The 17571-nt window shown below is 36.5% G+C and overlaps 1 protein-coding gene across 1 annotated transcript; it reads right to left on the minus strand.

Moving 5' to 3' along the window:
- Window positions 1-1789: 1789 nt before the first annotated feature.
- Window positions 1790-8844, minus strand: LOC111147766 (transmembrane protein 244). The gene is given in 4 exon segments (XM_022503994.1): window positions 1790-1848; window positions 3404-3529; window positions 7048-7150; window positions 8689-8844. Coding segments are annotated over 4 exon segments (444 nt in total).
- Window positions 8845-17571: the final 8727 nt, after the last annotated feature.

Consider the following 17571-nt stretch of genomic DNA (forward strand, 5'->3'; position numbering starts at 1 on the left):
CGGATCCTGCAAGTAATGAAAGGGGAGTTTTGGTTAACTACCAATAATGAATAATTCATTGGTGAGATTATGAATAAGAACAATTGTCATGACTAAAATAATGTTCCTGAAACTGACACAGCATTTGAAAGAAGGTAGTTTATAGATTCAGCTAAGAGACAGTAGGTATATATTCTGTGCCGATAAATTGTTGAAATTCAAAACTTCCTTCAGGGAATAGATGTGTGGTTCTGTCAAATTAATAGTAAGGAGCTCTTAAAACTCAGAATTCAAAGGCAATGGAGTCAAAGCACATGCCAACAGTTTTACAATTCTCAATTCTTTTAGCTCTTCAGACCTGTCATTTGTTTGTGTTGTTGTATTTAAAAATATTTCATAAAGTATTTTCTCTCTAATTATAAAAGGAAGATATGCTCTCCTCTAACTTGGAAAATATTTTTTAGTGTAGAAAAGATTTTGAATACAGAAGTCTACCTACCTGGGCTGTTTGGTTGTATGAGAACACCTTTAGCTCTGACTTCATTGGCCCAATGATTCTTCTTTTTTTAAAATATTAATCCAGCCTAACAGGGCTTTCATAAATCTGTTATTCCTTGTGTGGCAGTAACAGTATAACTCCCATGAAAGGTAAAAGTCCCTGAGGTAAGAGCCCCTAGTGGATCAGAGGCTTAGCAGGACTGCACAATCTCCTCACATAAACGTGTACATCCAGTGTGAAACCAGGAGATAAAATTTCCAATATGTTTAGTCACTATTATTTTGTATCTAAATTTTTTGACTCAAAGAAAATCAAAGAAATTTACCTCAAACATCATTTGGCAACCCGTTCTCTGTGTAATCTAACCCTAGTTCTTAAAGCCAAAATAGTGACCAAACTATTTTAGCAAATTGTATTGGCCACTCCAGTATGCCAACACCAACTCTCCTTGTCATCAAGGTGGCATGTGCTAGGTGACTGAATTGCCTAGGGCTTAGTACATTTTGTGGTATTGTGAGGAAAATCCAAGGGATAAGTTGTTGTTTTCATTTCTACTTATACTGGTAACCTGTCTTTCAGGTATCTTCTTTCTGATTCATTAAAAATGTGCATTTTTGAAAGCATCATGCAAAATAAAATATCAGTACATTCTACATGTGTTTTCTATAAGAACCAAACAATATTAGAAAAGAGTACACACTAAGACTTATGTCTGTGTAAGGGAAGTAGAACATTAACCTGTAGTGAAGGGAACTAATGAGTAATATAAATAATACTGACCTATTAAACAGAAAACTTAACTTTCAGGTAAACAATGTTGTGAAATGTTGCCTTTCCATTTCTCATCATTAAGCTTGACAATATTTAAATAAAAACTATTGCTAAATTTACTGAAAAGGGGAAATGTAAAAATATCTGTGGTCAATACTAGCTTAAGCTAAAGAAAAAGCTTTAGAAATGTCCACTTCAACTTGGTTAGTTTTGTTACTAGATGTATAATTGATGAATTCAGTTGTTCCACTTGTGGGGAGAAAAAAGTAAATGAAATGAGATGTGCTACCATAAAAATAGAAACACTGTTCATGTTGAAAGAGAACCAAAAGAATATGTCACAAATATATATTGTGTTTTATTGCCTATAATTGTAGAATTAAAATATATTTTATTTTATTTTATTTTATTTTTATTTATTTGAGCAGTCTTCTAGTCCAATTACCTGACTCACGTAAAAATATTTTGATGCTCCCACTTTACGTATAAATTTTATGCTGAACATAATATATACACACACGTGTATAATATATTTGGATATCATGCATATATACCTAAAGCAGCCCACCAATGTGATGTCAAGGGGAATTCCAACATAACTGGAAAAGAAAAAAAAAAAGAAGGTGTTGTTCATTTTTTAAAATGCATTAATTTTTACACATGAAGAAATATTTGTTTCGTCAGATCATATCCACATGACAAAGAGAAATTTTTTTCACATTCATGAAATCAGCTAGCCCCAAAGCTATACTTGGATCATAGTTTACAAAGTCATTTATTAAATAAGATACCTGAAACTCCTCCTCTAGGAGATGTTAGGATGTTATGAATCGTCAGGTTCTTGGGTCAGCTCACAGAATTGATTTGAGTGTTATATAACAGATAATCCTAAGGTCATCCCGAATTCTCAACACCTGACTTTCTCTGGAGTTCTGAGCCACTTCACTCTGAACTCTATTTAGCTGTATTTATTAAGTATTTTCTATGTGCCATGTGTTAGACAATTACCTTGTAACTTTTCTGGGTCTGGAACCTATACCTTGTCTCAACCTTGAAGATTCAGCCACCCTATGCCTCAGAGCCCTTTTGCAAATATCCCATGGCCGTCTTTCATGTAAACTTAGCCCCAAAGTAAAATAGAGAAATTGAGATATGGGGTTTACTAGTTCTGAAAGTTACTAAAGGGGAGTGTGTGTCTGGGGACAAGGAGATTGATGTACAAGAATTCTCTAATAATAGTGATGCTAGGATGTAATAATTCACTGGGAAATTGTGTATTCTTAAATTGGAGACTGATGAAGCCATTAAGTAGACCACAGCACTGAAAAAAAAAAGTAATTTAAGTTGCTAATAAATAAAAATAACATTGAATTTTAGCTGAATGGTTGATTCCCACCCATCTTTTGACTAGTACCTTTTTTTTTTAAATAATGGAAGATAAGAAGGGAGAAAAGTTATGACAGAAGAGTAAGTTTTGAATAGATGAATGAAAGAATGGATTAAACTGTCATTTACTGAGTAATTATGATCCGCTTAGACACTACGTCAGACAATTTCTCATTCTCATGGAAATGTCCCTAGGTCTCCCTGCTCCATAGAGGAGGCAACTAATGTGAATGCTGTTGTGACTTCCCTTAAGACTACACACTTCATAAAAAGGTAGGATTGGAATTTGAATCCATTTTCCTTTGACTTCAAAGATCGCAGGTAGAAATAAAACCCCTTGTTTAAGAACATAGTATTCTTGGTAAAATAACTATTGTTGGGAAGTTCGCAAGCCTGACAGTATGGGTTTCCTTGGGATCCAGTTCCCAGTCTTTGGTCAATTTCTGCCTCAAGGAAGGTTCTGGAAGAAAAGTATTCCGAACGGAGGCAAACTGTGTACAAGCTGATGACAAGTTGAACATGAGAGGAGAATAGGAAACATCTACATTCAGTACAGTTTTGAATCGGAAGATGCAGCCAATGAAAACCTCTCCCAGGAAGTATAGAACTTAGTTGGGGAGAAGTGTGGGGAGGGAGGGAAGAACTAGCATCAGTTTTGATGATTAAGCCATCAGAGGACACCATGCTAACAAAGTTTTACTCTTGTGAAGCAGTTTAGGTACCAAATCAGATTTAACATATTTTCTTTGTTTATTTTATTTTGCTTACTAGCGGAAGTGATGACAACATGGAGAATAGTTACTGAAACAGCATAATCCCAGACCCATTCTTCTACAACTAGAACGAAGAGCAATCCGCAAACAAAGTAGGTGACCTGTGTTGAGACTAGAAGAACTGCAAATAGAATGAAGAATATAATTATTTGGAACTTAGAGAAACTAACAGTTCTGAAACACAATTAGTAAGATTGTGCAAAGAAATTTTGGTAAGAATTTCCAAAATATCCCATCTCTTAACAATCCCCAAATTTGGATAAGAACTTTTTAACATATTCTGTCCCTTAATAATCCTTTGACTCATAGAAAAATTACAGTATATAATTTGTTTCACATTCTCTGTACTTACCATTTTTAAAAAATTTTATTTTTTCAGTGTTCCAAGATTCATTGTTTATGTACTTATCATTTTAAAGGTAAAATACAATAAAGAAAAGTTGCTATATAACCAATAATGCTGGTCTGTAATTGGATTTGCAACTCTCTATTTAAGCTATATTAAAAACTAATGAAAAATTCAGTTCTGAGTTTTCAGAAATGAAAAAAGAAATGTAAGAATTCAATGACTTATAACATTTCTTTGGTCCCAATTATTGCCTTTCTTGGAAACGAGTTCCTTCATGTCTTTATAACAAAATGGCACCTTCAGATAGTAATCTGGGACACATAACCAATAACCCTGGATGAAAGGAAGCCTCAAAAATGAGTTGTATGGATGGAGACACTCTTCTAAATCCACTCAGTTGTCTCAGAGTGGTCTCCACAACATGTATCAAGAGCTAGTAACTTACAGGTCAGGACCACAAATCTCTAAGAGCCTTGAACATGTGAAGAAGGGTCAATGTTTTACGTCTTGGCTTTGATACGGATCTTTAAGACTATCGTGGTTTCGAAGGAGAGACCCATCAAACATGTGCAAGATATGTGTGGCATACTATCAAGGTCCCTTTGTAATGACTTGACTTTCTGTAAAAATAACCTTTCTTTTAAAAATAATAATGCAGCAAATGATTAGTATGTTCTTATAATTCAGGGATCAACGAATCTAGACAGGCAAACTCTCCATTTTTCAAAGCAAGAGGTAAAATAATAATATTCTATCCTTTTGTGCATAAATAATTTTATTAACCAGCAAACCAGGATTGTTTTGTGCTGAGCTAGGCACTAACCAAGTGACCAAGTCCCAAGTGCCATCCTTTTGAAAAGCCTTACAGTTACTCCTCCTCAATTTGATTTAATTTTACTTACCGGGTTTCAAAAAGTTGGAGGGAGAATTCATACCAACTCCTTTTTTATCATATGGGAAGAAAGTTCGGTTCAGCATGTCCTGTTCCCTAAAATTGAAGCTGTGGGAGGAACTCCATTCCTGTATCATACTGACACCACCTCTTCCCACCACGTTTCCACTTCTACCTCTATCAGTGGCTCATAGAGCCTCCAGATTATTATAGGGAAATGGAGATGCCTCTTTTATCAGCATTGACAGATTTTATAGGTTAACTCGCAGCTGCTTGAAGACATTGATTTTAGTCTTGAACAAGCTGTATTTGCATATATTGATGAAAAAGTCTTATGCTTTGTTTATAATATGAAAGAAAGCATGATTTAAAAGAAGTAATACAAAATTTAAAGTCAGGATACCAGTGTTATAGTCTTGCCTTTGAGCTTAGGAGTTATAAAACCTTGAGTACAATTTTAACCTCTGGGTCAGTCTTGTTTTCTTCTCTATAATTGGGAAGTGGAGTGCTTTCTTATCTACCTCAAGAAATTGTTGGGAGGATTTTAACTTGAAATGAAAGCAATTTGTAGCCTATTTTCTGCTATGCAAAAGAAAGATATTAGTAATCAAAATGTTTTAACTAGACTTAAACTTTCCAGTGTCCTTGCTAAACCTACTCTCCTGGGTGATGAAAATCGTTGAAACAGACAAGAAACTTGACCCTAACTACATGCCCAAGGCTCTGAGATTACTCTTACACTTTATCTCTGAGATTAAAGTCTAAATTCTCAAAGTAACAACTTTGAAGAGTTATGGCAGTTATCTCCCCAAGCCCAAAATTAAAGATCTAATAGGCTAAGGCTTTATTGATATCTTTGTACAAATGTTAGTGTTTTGTGAGAGGAGAGAAGAATATAAACTGTGCCAGACATCCTGGGATCTTCACTAATCTCCACTATGTAAAAACACAGCCTTTCCAATAAGCTATGTCATTCCTATCTTCATGGACTGACCCAAAGGCAAGAATTAAATACTAACAGTTGAGTTTTCAATCCCCTCCCAAAAAACACACATATAGCTCTTACTTAACTCTTTACTGTGACTATTCCCTTATCAATTGTGGACAGTTTTGATAGAAAATAAGGTAATTCTATCTTCAATAGGAAAGCACATAAAGAGAAACTTAAGATGGACTGTTAGACCTTTTGTGTCTCATTAGAATGAAAGTCTCTTTTTCCTAACATATTCCTTGTCTATCTAAAATTCAATTGATAATAGTACCAAACAAGGTTACCCATTTGAGGAGGTTCTTTTAAAGCTTTTTAATTTGAATTCAGTAATTTTAACTGACCAAGTTTCTTGTGCAAATCATATTAAAAAATCTGGTTTCTCTGGCTTGAGGCAATATTTGTACATTTGCATATTTGTTCCAAAAAAAAAATGTCCAGTGGTTTTCTAAAGAATTGTAATGTTTAAAAAATCCACAATTCATTAAAAAAAAAGAGTAGGAAGAAATTTGATAGACTGTTAAGAATAATTTTGTTTAGAAAGTAAGTTTGTGATTGAATTTCCTCTTTTTCTACTCTCTATTTGTAGGTATTTTATAAGCTTTCATTAATTTATGTGTATTATTTTATAATAGAAATAACATTAAAATCTCATTTTTCTAAAGATGGGACGAACTCACCATGAATCCCTCAAAGAAGTAAGTTTGACATATATTCAATGCAAGTAGCTGTTATTATTAACATATATAAGGCTTATGAATACAGTAGGTATTAATTAATAATTATTTTTAACCAATATTATGAATTTTAAAGAGATAAATTTTTTCTTAGTGTACTCTCACATATTACTTTTCCTTTGGAACATTTCCCCCCTACTTTGGAAAGAAAAATCAAACTAAGCAGAAATGTACAAAGCAGAAAATGAAAGTCCTCTGTCATCCCAGCTGGGAGATAACAGTTTGTTGCATAATTCTCCAGATTTCTTACCACTGACACCATGTATTTTACTCTGTTCTACAAAAATGAATAATTACACTACACAAACACTATTGTCATCTTCATTTTCCATGCCATATCTCATGAGCATTTCTCTATATCAATATATTAAATCAGTCTTCTTTGAAAAATATTTAATGTACAAAAAATTTACCTACAAGATCACCAAACAAAAATTCCTATAATAATTCTATTCAATTATTCCACTACTCCATTCTATCCCATCTTTCAGGAATAGCCACTTTAAAATTTGGGATGGCATTTTTCCACATTAATTTTTGAAGTCAGATATAAGATACAGATGGCTGAGAAGAAGGCTTGATATGTTGTAAATTTTTACAAAACAAAAAATATTTTGTTTTTTGAGGCATTTAACTCGCTAATTGACAAAGATTGGAAATTAAAACCAATTACCTTTATAATTTGTGTTGAGCCATGAGGGGTTTGTTTTGAAATCAAATGGTGCCAGGACATCCAGCTCATATACCCTGAAGATGTTACAAATGAAAATAGTTTACTCCAGGGGAGGCAGTTCATAACTTCCCACATTAAGGCTTTGAATATTGCTCTTCACATGATAAGTCATTAGCTTTAGCCACATTGTGGCACATGTAGAAGCTGGCAGCCAAATAATCTTTTTAACTCTGTTGTCTTATTTGTCTAGTGAAGTCCCCTGGGTGGGGGGGGGGGGTAGTTAGCCCTTAGCTATCATCTTGAAAGTCCTTTCCATCAAACACAGGAAGAGGATGTAACCTAATCCTGTGGCAAGAGCATCAGCCCGGAAATCAACCAGACCCAGGTTCTAAACCTGATGGTGTTGTGAAACTGGGAATTCGGGCAAGTCAGTTCCATTAGAAGCTGAACTTTCATGTCTTCTCTGTAAATTGAAAAGGTTAATCTCCGAGATCTCTTTCGTTGTAAAATCTGAGTCTATAAATATACACCCTCTATGGTGCCTGTTTGTAGTTGTGTGCAGCTGGTCAATCAGTTAGCTGCCTCCTGGAGCTTTAAGGCCCAAGAACTTAAAATTCCTCTCCTCTGACTCACATTAACTACAAATCCCTGAAATCAGGCTCAGAGAGCCCTGAAGAGTCTTAGCTCTTCCCTGCTCCAGGCATGGCTTCACCGTCTCCAGTCCCGGGAAGAGCTGAGGCTGTATGTGAGCACAGATGCTTCCTCAGTGGGTTTGCCTGCAAGCATGCTGAAAAACATTATTCCCATTGCAAAACTTGGTATAATTATTTTTGGTTACTAATCTGCATATTGAAATCAAAGGGTCCTAACTCCTTTCTTGCACCATAAAATTAAACTATATAAACACTCGACTTCTGAGAAATTATTTGTAAATCTACATAATGTATTTCAAGACGATCAATTTATTGGCGACCTAAATTTGTAGAGGCAAAATGCAACCATAGCAAGACAAAAAAAAAAAAAAAAAAGGCAAAAAAAAAAAGCCCTAAAAAATGCTTCACATTTACATAGAAACAACACTGAAAATACACATTTTACTTTGTCTTCATAGTAACTCTCTTTTGATCAATTACTTCCATTTGACAAATGAAGACAATTAAGAGAAGCTCTATGGCTTAGTTAAGATGTTTCCAGAAAGTTAGTAAGAACATGGGCTAGAAGTTAGGTCTCCTGATTTGGGTCCAAGAGGTATTTCCAGTACATATCAGAAAATATTTAAATTGGACGTAGATTATCTCTAAATCCCCTTCTCATTCAAATCTGCTCTGTTTCAATACCAGCTCAGGGAGTAAGAGCTTCACTTTCTTTCCATCACTATCTTCCAAAGAAGAGGAGCAGTCCTGTCTGGTCCTATCCAACCACATCATTTCATGGTTGTGGCTTTTATCATTTTGAAGATGGCACATTTGCTATCTTTCCTTTAAAAAGGTGTGAAAATATACCATTTTAAAAACATTGCACCCTCTATTCCATCAAGGCACATCAGGTGGTCAAATATAAACTCCTTTCAGATTCACTCTTAGCTTTTTAGTTCTGTTGGAAGGCAACTTACTTGAGCATCATGCCACATGTGCCCAGAACTGCGTAGTACATGGTGTAGAAAAGGATCACACACACAAGAAGATTCTGCAAAACAAGCTGCAGAGAACACAAGCGTGAGCTCCAAGAGCCTAGGCTTTCTCGTACTGTTGTTGGTAATGAGTCTGACAAACAAGAGACGATGGCTGCCCAGTCCATGGTGTTGGCTAGCTTTGTTTTGCTTGGAGACCCATGGGGTTGGAAGGACTTCAAATTCCACAAGGAAAGTTTCTCTGACTGGAAAGGCTAGCATGGTCCACATTTGCACCAAGGATTAATGCAGTAGAAAAATCCGTATCACTTGCCTTCCCTCTCCCACAACACACTTCCTACATGCTAACATTTACAATTTAATTTGACAAAATGATCATAATTACAGCTATCATAATAGTCAAAATAGGAGAACAGCTGAGAAATTTTGAAAAGTATGAACAAAAAAGTACATAATAACACAGTAATAACGGAACCTATGTGCAAGAGTTTACAGAGCTATTGACTAAAACACAATAGATGGTCCTAAAATGGCCTCTGCCACATATGAGACTTTGGAAGGAAGCATTGCAGATTAATGGGGACCAGATGGATTACTTAACAAACAGTCTTGTGAAAATTGTCTAACTTCTAGATAGAAAAACCCCATTAGATTCCAGTCTTGTACCAGACACCAAAATAAACTTGAAATGGATTAAAGGTTTAAATGCCAAGAAGTAAAATGGGATAAAATATTTGCAATATATATTAGGAGCAAAGGATTGATATCCACAATACATAAACACATACAAATAAAAAAAGACTCACAAACCAAGAGAAAAATGGACAAAGTATATAAATAAGCAGTTCACATGAATAAACATTTAAAAAGCCAATAAACAATTGAAAATGTCTGAACCTCACTATTAATCTTCTGAAATATATTCTTATGAATATAATAAAAATGTCAGCATTTCACATGGAAATTTTCCAGTGTATTCTTTTCTCTTTTTATCTTTTCAAAAGTCTTCTTGTTTGGTCAATACTTAAACACTTTAGCATTATTCGTTTTCTCTGAATGACCAATTCACCAAATTTATCAAATCTTTTAATTGACCTGGGTACAGAGGAGCCCTCCACTAGATGCAAGAAGAGAAGAGAGTTAGCACAGAGCACACCACAACCATTTGGCTGAATGGACCAAGTTTACAGACTTACCAAAACTTACTACTTCTTTTTTTTTTTTGTCCTTGTGGAGTTTATATTTTTTTCTCTTATTTAAAAAAAAAATTTATTATGTTATGTTAGTCACCATATAGTACATCATTAGTTTTTGATGTAGTGTTCCATGATCCACGGTTTGCTATAACACCCAGTGCTCCATGTAATACGTGCCCTTCTTAATACCCATCACCAGGCTCACCTAACACCCCATGCCCCTTCCCCTCTAAAACCCTCAGATCAGACGAACCATGAGAGACTATGGACTCCAGGAAACAAACCTACTTTTTTCAACTATTTAAAATGGGTGAACTGTCTGGCCTAAGCGAACCAGAGGAGATCTGGACTAAAATGTTCTAACACCTTCAGGATTCCAGCCCCCCAACCCCCACACACCCCTGTCGTCCCTAGACCCTCCTACTCTTTGCCTGTAGTCTTCCCTTGGCCAAGTCTCTTCTCCTTGTGCCCATCATTCTCATCCCCCTTTTGCCCTTCAGTATCTCCCACTCCAGGTTCCCTCCCTCATGACCCTTTGTCTCTTCCTAGCCTTATTCTTTTATTTATCCATTTATTTTATTTTATTTTTTTTAGTTGAAATATATTTGACATATAATATTGTGTAAATTTAATGTGTACCACATGCTGATTTGATACATTTATATACTATAATTGGGTGCCATTGTAGTAGTAGTTTGCACTTCACCCTGTCTCATAATTATTTCTTTTTGCGGTTAGAACAATTAAGATCTAGTCTGTTAGCAAATTTGATGATTATAATACAATATTGTCTATATTTTCTTATTCTGTGCACTCAGTTTCTAGGACTTATTACTGGTTGCAAATTTGAACCCTTAACACCTCAATCTGTCCTTAAGACCTGCATAGCCTTGTCGTTTCATGATGGCTGACACAATCCTTTTTAAGGGAATAAGTAAAAGGATGAGATCTTCTCATAGCTCTCTTTCTTTTATTAGAGAATAAAAATCTTTCCTAGAAACCCCCATCAGATGTCCCAATATGTCTCATTGACCATGACTTGGGGTCATGTGCTCACATCCTTAACAATCACAGACAAAGAGTAAAGGGGTCTACCATGACGGGTTTAGAACGTTGGGACTTTGCTCCCGGGGCTTGGCACCGACTGCTATAAAATAAAAATTATTAGCGATTATTAGCAAGGAAGGAAAAAGGGGAGTGGGGTCTACTACAAGGTAGGCAACTCATAATGTCTTCCAGGAGGTGGAATCAATATGGAAACATTGATTTGTAGAGAAGATTATTTAAAGGTCAAGAGAATATGTGAAAGTTTTACCTAGTTGAAGGTTCAACTACCATGCCCACATTTAATGTGCCCACATTCCCAACTGTAGGGATAAGAATCTGCCAATAGAAAATGGGTATGTGATAGGGAACAACATTGGTGCTTCTACAGCCTTAAAAGTTTCTTAAGGGTAATGTGTCTTTGGGATTGCTTTACTCTTTATTCTACATATTAACATCAATTTGTTTTTCTTTTAATTTGAGCATTAATAGCCTCTAGTTGAAATATTTCTAGGTGATTCCTATATTTTAATTCAATCTAAAATAAGATAAATAATATATAGTTTCTATACTAATATACAAACATGAAATTATTTTTATTTCTATGTTAATATCAAAATTTAAATATTTTTAAATATACTCACTTGCTTTAAAATTTTACTTTTGTAATCCAAACAGACAATTGTGATACATATGTATAAGACATTTGTAGTTATTCTTTTAAAAATGAAATCATAATTTGTGGGAAAACATATTTATTGACAAATTTTACATATAGGTGTGTCTACTTTCCCCCCAAATTTACAAAACACTATACATAAATAAAATTACACATTATAAAGTTATTTTAAAAGAAACACTTTGAAAAGCAAGGCCTAATTTTTTAAATAATTACTTTATTTCCCACCTGAATACTATATTTAGATTTTCAAATAATAATTTTCCTATGAGCAAATTCAGTTGCCTCTAGTAACTTCTTCCTATAATCTATACTCTATGCAGCTTACAAACGTAACTTTCTAAAAGGTAATCAGACCATGACATTCCCCTGCTGGATATCCTCCGATGGCCCCACATCATCAGGATTCATTCATCCATTCTTTCATTTGACAAATAGTCACTGGGCTGAGTGGCAATGCAGAGTGAATGGGATGTGGTCCCAAGCATAGAAACTCAGCCTAGCAGTTTTTCAAATAGATAAGTATCAGACTCACCTTGAGGCCTGCTAGGACACAGATTTCTGGGCCCCAGTTCTGGAGTTTCTGATGCAGTAGGTCTGAGATGGGACCCAGAAATTTGTGTTTCTGACAAGTTCCCAGGGGATGCTGGGTGCTCTGTTTCTATGACCACACTTTGAGAACCACTGATCTAACGGCAAGAATGATGAGTTAACAGATAGCTACCTACAGAGAGAGCTCTGGTTGGGGGAATTTACAGAGTGCTGCTTTAATATTGTATTTAGGCCAGTATAACCAACATATTATACTGTCAACTCATACTAAAGATTAAAAATTATTAATGAGATATTTTATGGCTTTTGTTCATACTACATTTAGAAACTCGGAGTACTTCTTACAACACAACTCAATTTTGACTAGCCACCTTTCAAGTGCTCAGTAGCCACGTGTGGCTAACAGCCACTTTTTTAGACAAGGCAGTTCTAACCACTGCCATTGCCTTTCCTTCCAACCTCATCCCCTCAACCCTGTCCCAAATGGTTGATAGTGTAACTCTATTTGCTATTTATTGTTGGATTACTATGTCTCAAGCCCTATCACCATAATTTCTCAATTCATCCACCCTTCCCCATCCCCCACCATTATGTGCACACATGAAAACCTTTCTGAATATGTGGAACTATCATCTGCATTTCACAGATTTGGAAACTGAGGCAAGAGAGGTTAAACTTATCTCAGCTCAATGGCCTGTCTGTGGCAGGGCTCCAGCTCAGAGCAGCTGGATGTCAAAGCTCTTCTTTGCCCTGTACTGTCCTGCCTCTCACCTGCTAGGTTCTTGATAAAAGAATTTTGAATAGGCAATTCTACTTCAACACTTTCTTTTTAAAATGATGGAAACTGATTCTTGACTAGGTTGAGTGAATGGCCCAACATCATACATTTATTTAGTGACAGAGACAGAAAAATAATTGTATTCAACTACCAAAGGAAAGATAATGCTACCCAAATGACTGAATATATAACTTCATTATGATACAATTATTTGTGTACTTCAGGAAAAACTAATATACAAGAATCAGAGTTCATAGAAGTCTAGATATTTAGCAAGTGCCAAAATCTTCCTTCAAAAAACATATTTGGGTCCTGAACCAAATAAAGTATAAAAAATATGACATTTGGCTCTTTGAACTTGACTGAATATCTGATGATGTTAATATTTTAGGGTGTTACAATGATTGGAGGTTTATCATATGTAAATACAGATCATTATAAATGCAATTACTTTATTAAAGAGCTCCCATGTTGTTTTATTTATGCATAATAACAAAACTATTTTGAGAATAGAATATATATGCATAAGTCTGCAAAATGTGCAAATTTAGGATATGGTAAATACTTTATAAGTTGCTTTCAAAAACACTGTCTGCTAAAAGTCATCTTTACACTGCCATCTTTTTTGATGCAAAATATTGTGATGCCAGCTTTCCTGCCATTGCCCTAAAGACAAAGCATGTTTTTAAGGAGTTGAAATTAAGGAAGGACTATACCTACTAAAAAAGAATAAAACTCTTTTAGTTTGAGGTCTCTGAATGGCCCAAACCAGGACTAGTAGATCCGGGTGGTGACTCCCGGGTTTCAGAGCTTCCATGGAGCCTGAGTGCCCCAGCTGCGTACCTCATTCGACTCTCCTGCCAGTTTCCAAACTGGTTTGACTGGTATAGGAGTGCTGACAATACTGACTCCATCTTTGGGTCAGTGTCTTGTTCGTGTCCACCCAATGACCTCCCTCAGGGCTATGAGTTCCAGGCCCTGTGGAGTGGAGGTTAAAGCGTGCTCGGACCAAAATGTGGGAAGGCTTGTTTGGATCTCCTCTCTGGTGCACAAATGGCACCATGTTAGATAACTACCCTTTGCTCTATAAAGTCTGTGGGTGAAGGTCTGGCCTCGGTGGCGCATAGCAGTGTAGCACCTGGATTGCTACTCACCTGATCCCCATTGTCCGTAGGTTACCCGGCATAACACTCAGTGTGAATGTTATAGAGCGGCTTCTTTCATTGTCGGTCTCAAGGAACCTGCCTGGTCTGGAAGAGACTTTGCTATTCCTTCTCCACCTTCTAACTCTAGGCTTAATTCAGAAAAGGAAAACCTGAGGGTGACTCAGTTAAATGTCAGACTCTTGGTTTCAGCTCAGGTCATGATCTTGCGGCTGTGGAATCGAGCCCCACATCCGGCTCCGTGCTCAATGCAGAATCTGCTTCAGATTCTCTCTACACCACCATCCTCTCTGCCTCAAATAAGTAAAGAAAATCTTTAAGAGGAAAAAAAGGAAAATTTCATATTCGTTCCATTCTTCTGGAGTCAATAGCTACCTCTCATCCTTCTCTTCATTATTATCTTTTGAAATTTTCTTGTTATGTCATTTCATAACACCCCAGAGGGATCTCTTCCACATATCTCATGGTGTTTCTTCAAGGAATTAGCTAAAAGATATGGAGTCTAATTGTTCTATGATACTTACCCCATTTTATCTGGAGGAACGGGGTGTATACCGTATGCTCACTAATGTATTCACAGTGTATGGTCTGGTTCCTGGCACACAGTTGACTGACTCATTACAGTATTAAGGGTTGAGGGAAGCATGGCTGATTTTCAGCCTGAAGACGAGTTAAGGAGTATCCATTATGACAGATCAGGCAACACGGAACAACACGTCATATAAGAGCAGTCTTGGCTGAACAATAAGATGGTAATCAGTCACCAGATAGTTACGGAGTGTTGACATCATGCCAAAGTTAACACACAGCAAACAATTAGAACAAATAAATATATCCAATATTTACATGACTGTTTAAAGTATACATGTATAGATTAGCTTACCCCTCAAAATAAACGGTAAGATTGACCTAGGATAATAATCGCCTCTTTTCAGATGAAGAAACAGAGGTTCAGAGAAACAAAGTGATGTTCGCAAAGCTGTCGGTGGAAAGGTTGCAATTTGGCATCATGTTTATTAACTCCAAGTCAGAAAGTAAGTTTTTTGGTTCTGGTCATGAGGGCAAAACTACTTCACAGAAGGGAGATAACCTTGGCTGCGCAATGACACAGAGCTGTTAGTAAGAATCACAACAGTCCACACTCTTCATATTTAAATCAGTTCACACGACCTGTATGTGAGTGGTTTTCAAATGTCATTATTCTTAAGAAACACCCAGTGTTTGCTTGTGAAAATACGAATTCCTCACACTCCATGTCTGATATTAGCATTCTGTAGATATTGGGTAGAGCTCAGGTAACTGGATTTTAATGATCCTCTCAGATGATTCCAGTGCAAACAACTACTGAGGACGTAGGGACAAGTCCAGGTGATAAACAGAACGTGGGTTTCTCCTATAGTCTCCTCCTCAGGTAGAATTTCTAAACGGGAATTGGACAAATATCTGGGAGACCCGGATTCCTGAGCAAAATGGGCAAGATGGATGAGAGAGAGATTTCCAACAGGAATGAACCAATACAATCTTCTACTTCACAGATAATAAGGAAATGCACACTGAAACAACAATAAGACACCATTGTTCTCCTGTCGGCAAGATATATATATTTTTTAAAGAATCACTTGTTCTGGTGAATATAATAGACTTTGTTCTAGACTGCTGGTGTGAGTGGAATTTAGTACAAGTCTAATGGGAAGCAATATATCAATATGTGGTTTTCAAAAGTATGATTCCGAACCTAAACACATATTTCTGGTAGGAAATAGAAAAGTCTTAAAGGTGTCTGTCTTTACATGGTGAAATCATTGATGATCTCTCCCCCTTTTTTCTGTATTTTATAAATTTTTAATGGAAGACGGAGACCTAGTTTCTAGCAGTCACAACTTATACGATTACAGGAAAGTTACTCCGAGTAATGTTTTTATCTGTAAAATAAGGCAATGGTGTCTTTAACCCTTGGGGGCTCATTATTCTGTGGAATGTCTAATGTAAACTATGAACTATGCAGAAAAATAGATATGCTCACAAATACACAAGATGTGGTGTGCAATGTCAGTGTTCTCACAGAACCTCTGAAGTCCATGCATGGATCCCAGGTTAAGAATCTCTAATCTTGGGGCGCCTGGGTGGCTCAGCGGGTTAAAACCTCTGCCTTTGGCTCAGGTCATGATCCCAGGGTCCTGGGATCGAGCCCCACATTGGGCTCTCTGCTCGGCGGGGAGCCTGCTTCCTCCTCTCTCTCTGCCTGCCTCTCTGCCTACTTGTGATCTTTGTCTGTCAAATAAATAAATAAAATCTTAAAAAAAAAAAAAGAATCTGTAATCTTGAAGGATAATTCCAAGTCTAACTAAGTGCACTTCAAATCCTAGCGGGGAGAGAGTATCCCCATTCCCATTAGAAGAACTACAGACCATCAGTCTAGTCATCGTATCTGCAGCTAGGGCAGATGCTGAAAACTCTAAAAATATTTTCTGTAGCATTAGTACTCTAAGTCATATTTCAAATTTCTATATGTTCATTAGACTCCTCTAGTTGAAGGGATCAGAAAAGCTCACTCTCTTAATGGTGATAATGGAAACAGTGTCGGAATCAATTAAGGGAACTGTCTCAACAGCTGTTCAGCTGCACTTCACCACCCAACATACAGGAGCCACAGGAACTCGGTAGTTAGGTACACTGTGGTGCTGGAGACTTAACACCGATTTTCCCGTCGGGACGAACCTCTTCCAGTCTCCGTTTCTCTCTTTATTTCTTCTTTCAACTCTTCTCCCAATTAACTACTTCTTTCTCATAGGCAAACACACAAAAAAAGAACCTGATTTGATAAAACAATCACTATCTGATATATGGCACCTGAGTTGGATAGAGCCCCAATGAATGGGGGCTATTCCACCAATGACTTCACCATGGGTGGCTGTCTTTGAGTCAGCTGAACTTCTCTAAAGCACCAGGGATGTCCCATTAGAGATTCCACCGCGCACAAAACATGGTGACCTATGTAAAAGGCATCCCACAAATTGGGTTGAGGGAAGGGTCAGTACACCCAAAAACTTCTCAGAAGGAGAAGGCTGCTGGCTTATTTCCTGTTATTAAACTATGAATAAGATAAACATGGGGCAGCCAAGTTCAGATGTAGGCTCTATTAAAACTAGTACCATAGAGTTGGTTATGAGGATTGGGGTAGTTCTGGGGGTGGGGGAAGATGAAACAAATTCTCTTGTTTCCAGGTACTGGTTAACGGTTTCCAGGTACTGGTTAACAGTTTTCAGTCAGTTCGGTCTTCAATACTTCTCTAATCTCTGAAGTTCAAAAGGATCGCAAATACTCTCGGACCTCAGTTGCCTTTTTGGTTTTCTAAATCCTAGCTATTATTAAAATAATACACATTCATTAATTCAGTCCCCAAAGTATTCAGTGCAAAAGATAAAAATATAAACAAATCTGACTTTGAACCTAATGGTCATTGTGGAAATTTTGGAATACAT

This window comes from Enhydra lutris, unplaced genomic scaffold, assembly GCF_002288905.1.
Source record: "Enhydra lutris kenyoni isolate GAN:26980312 unplaced genomic scaffold, ASM228890v2 scaffoldscaffold17, whole genome shotgun sequence".
Lineage (NCBI taxonomy): Eukaryota > Metazoa > Chordata > Mammalia > Carnivora > Mustelidae > Enhydra > Enhydra lutris.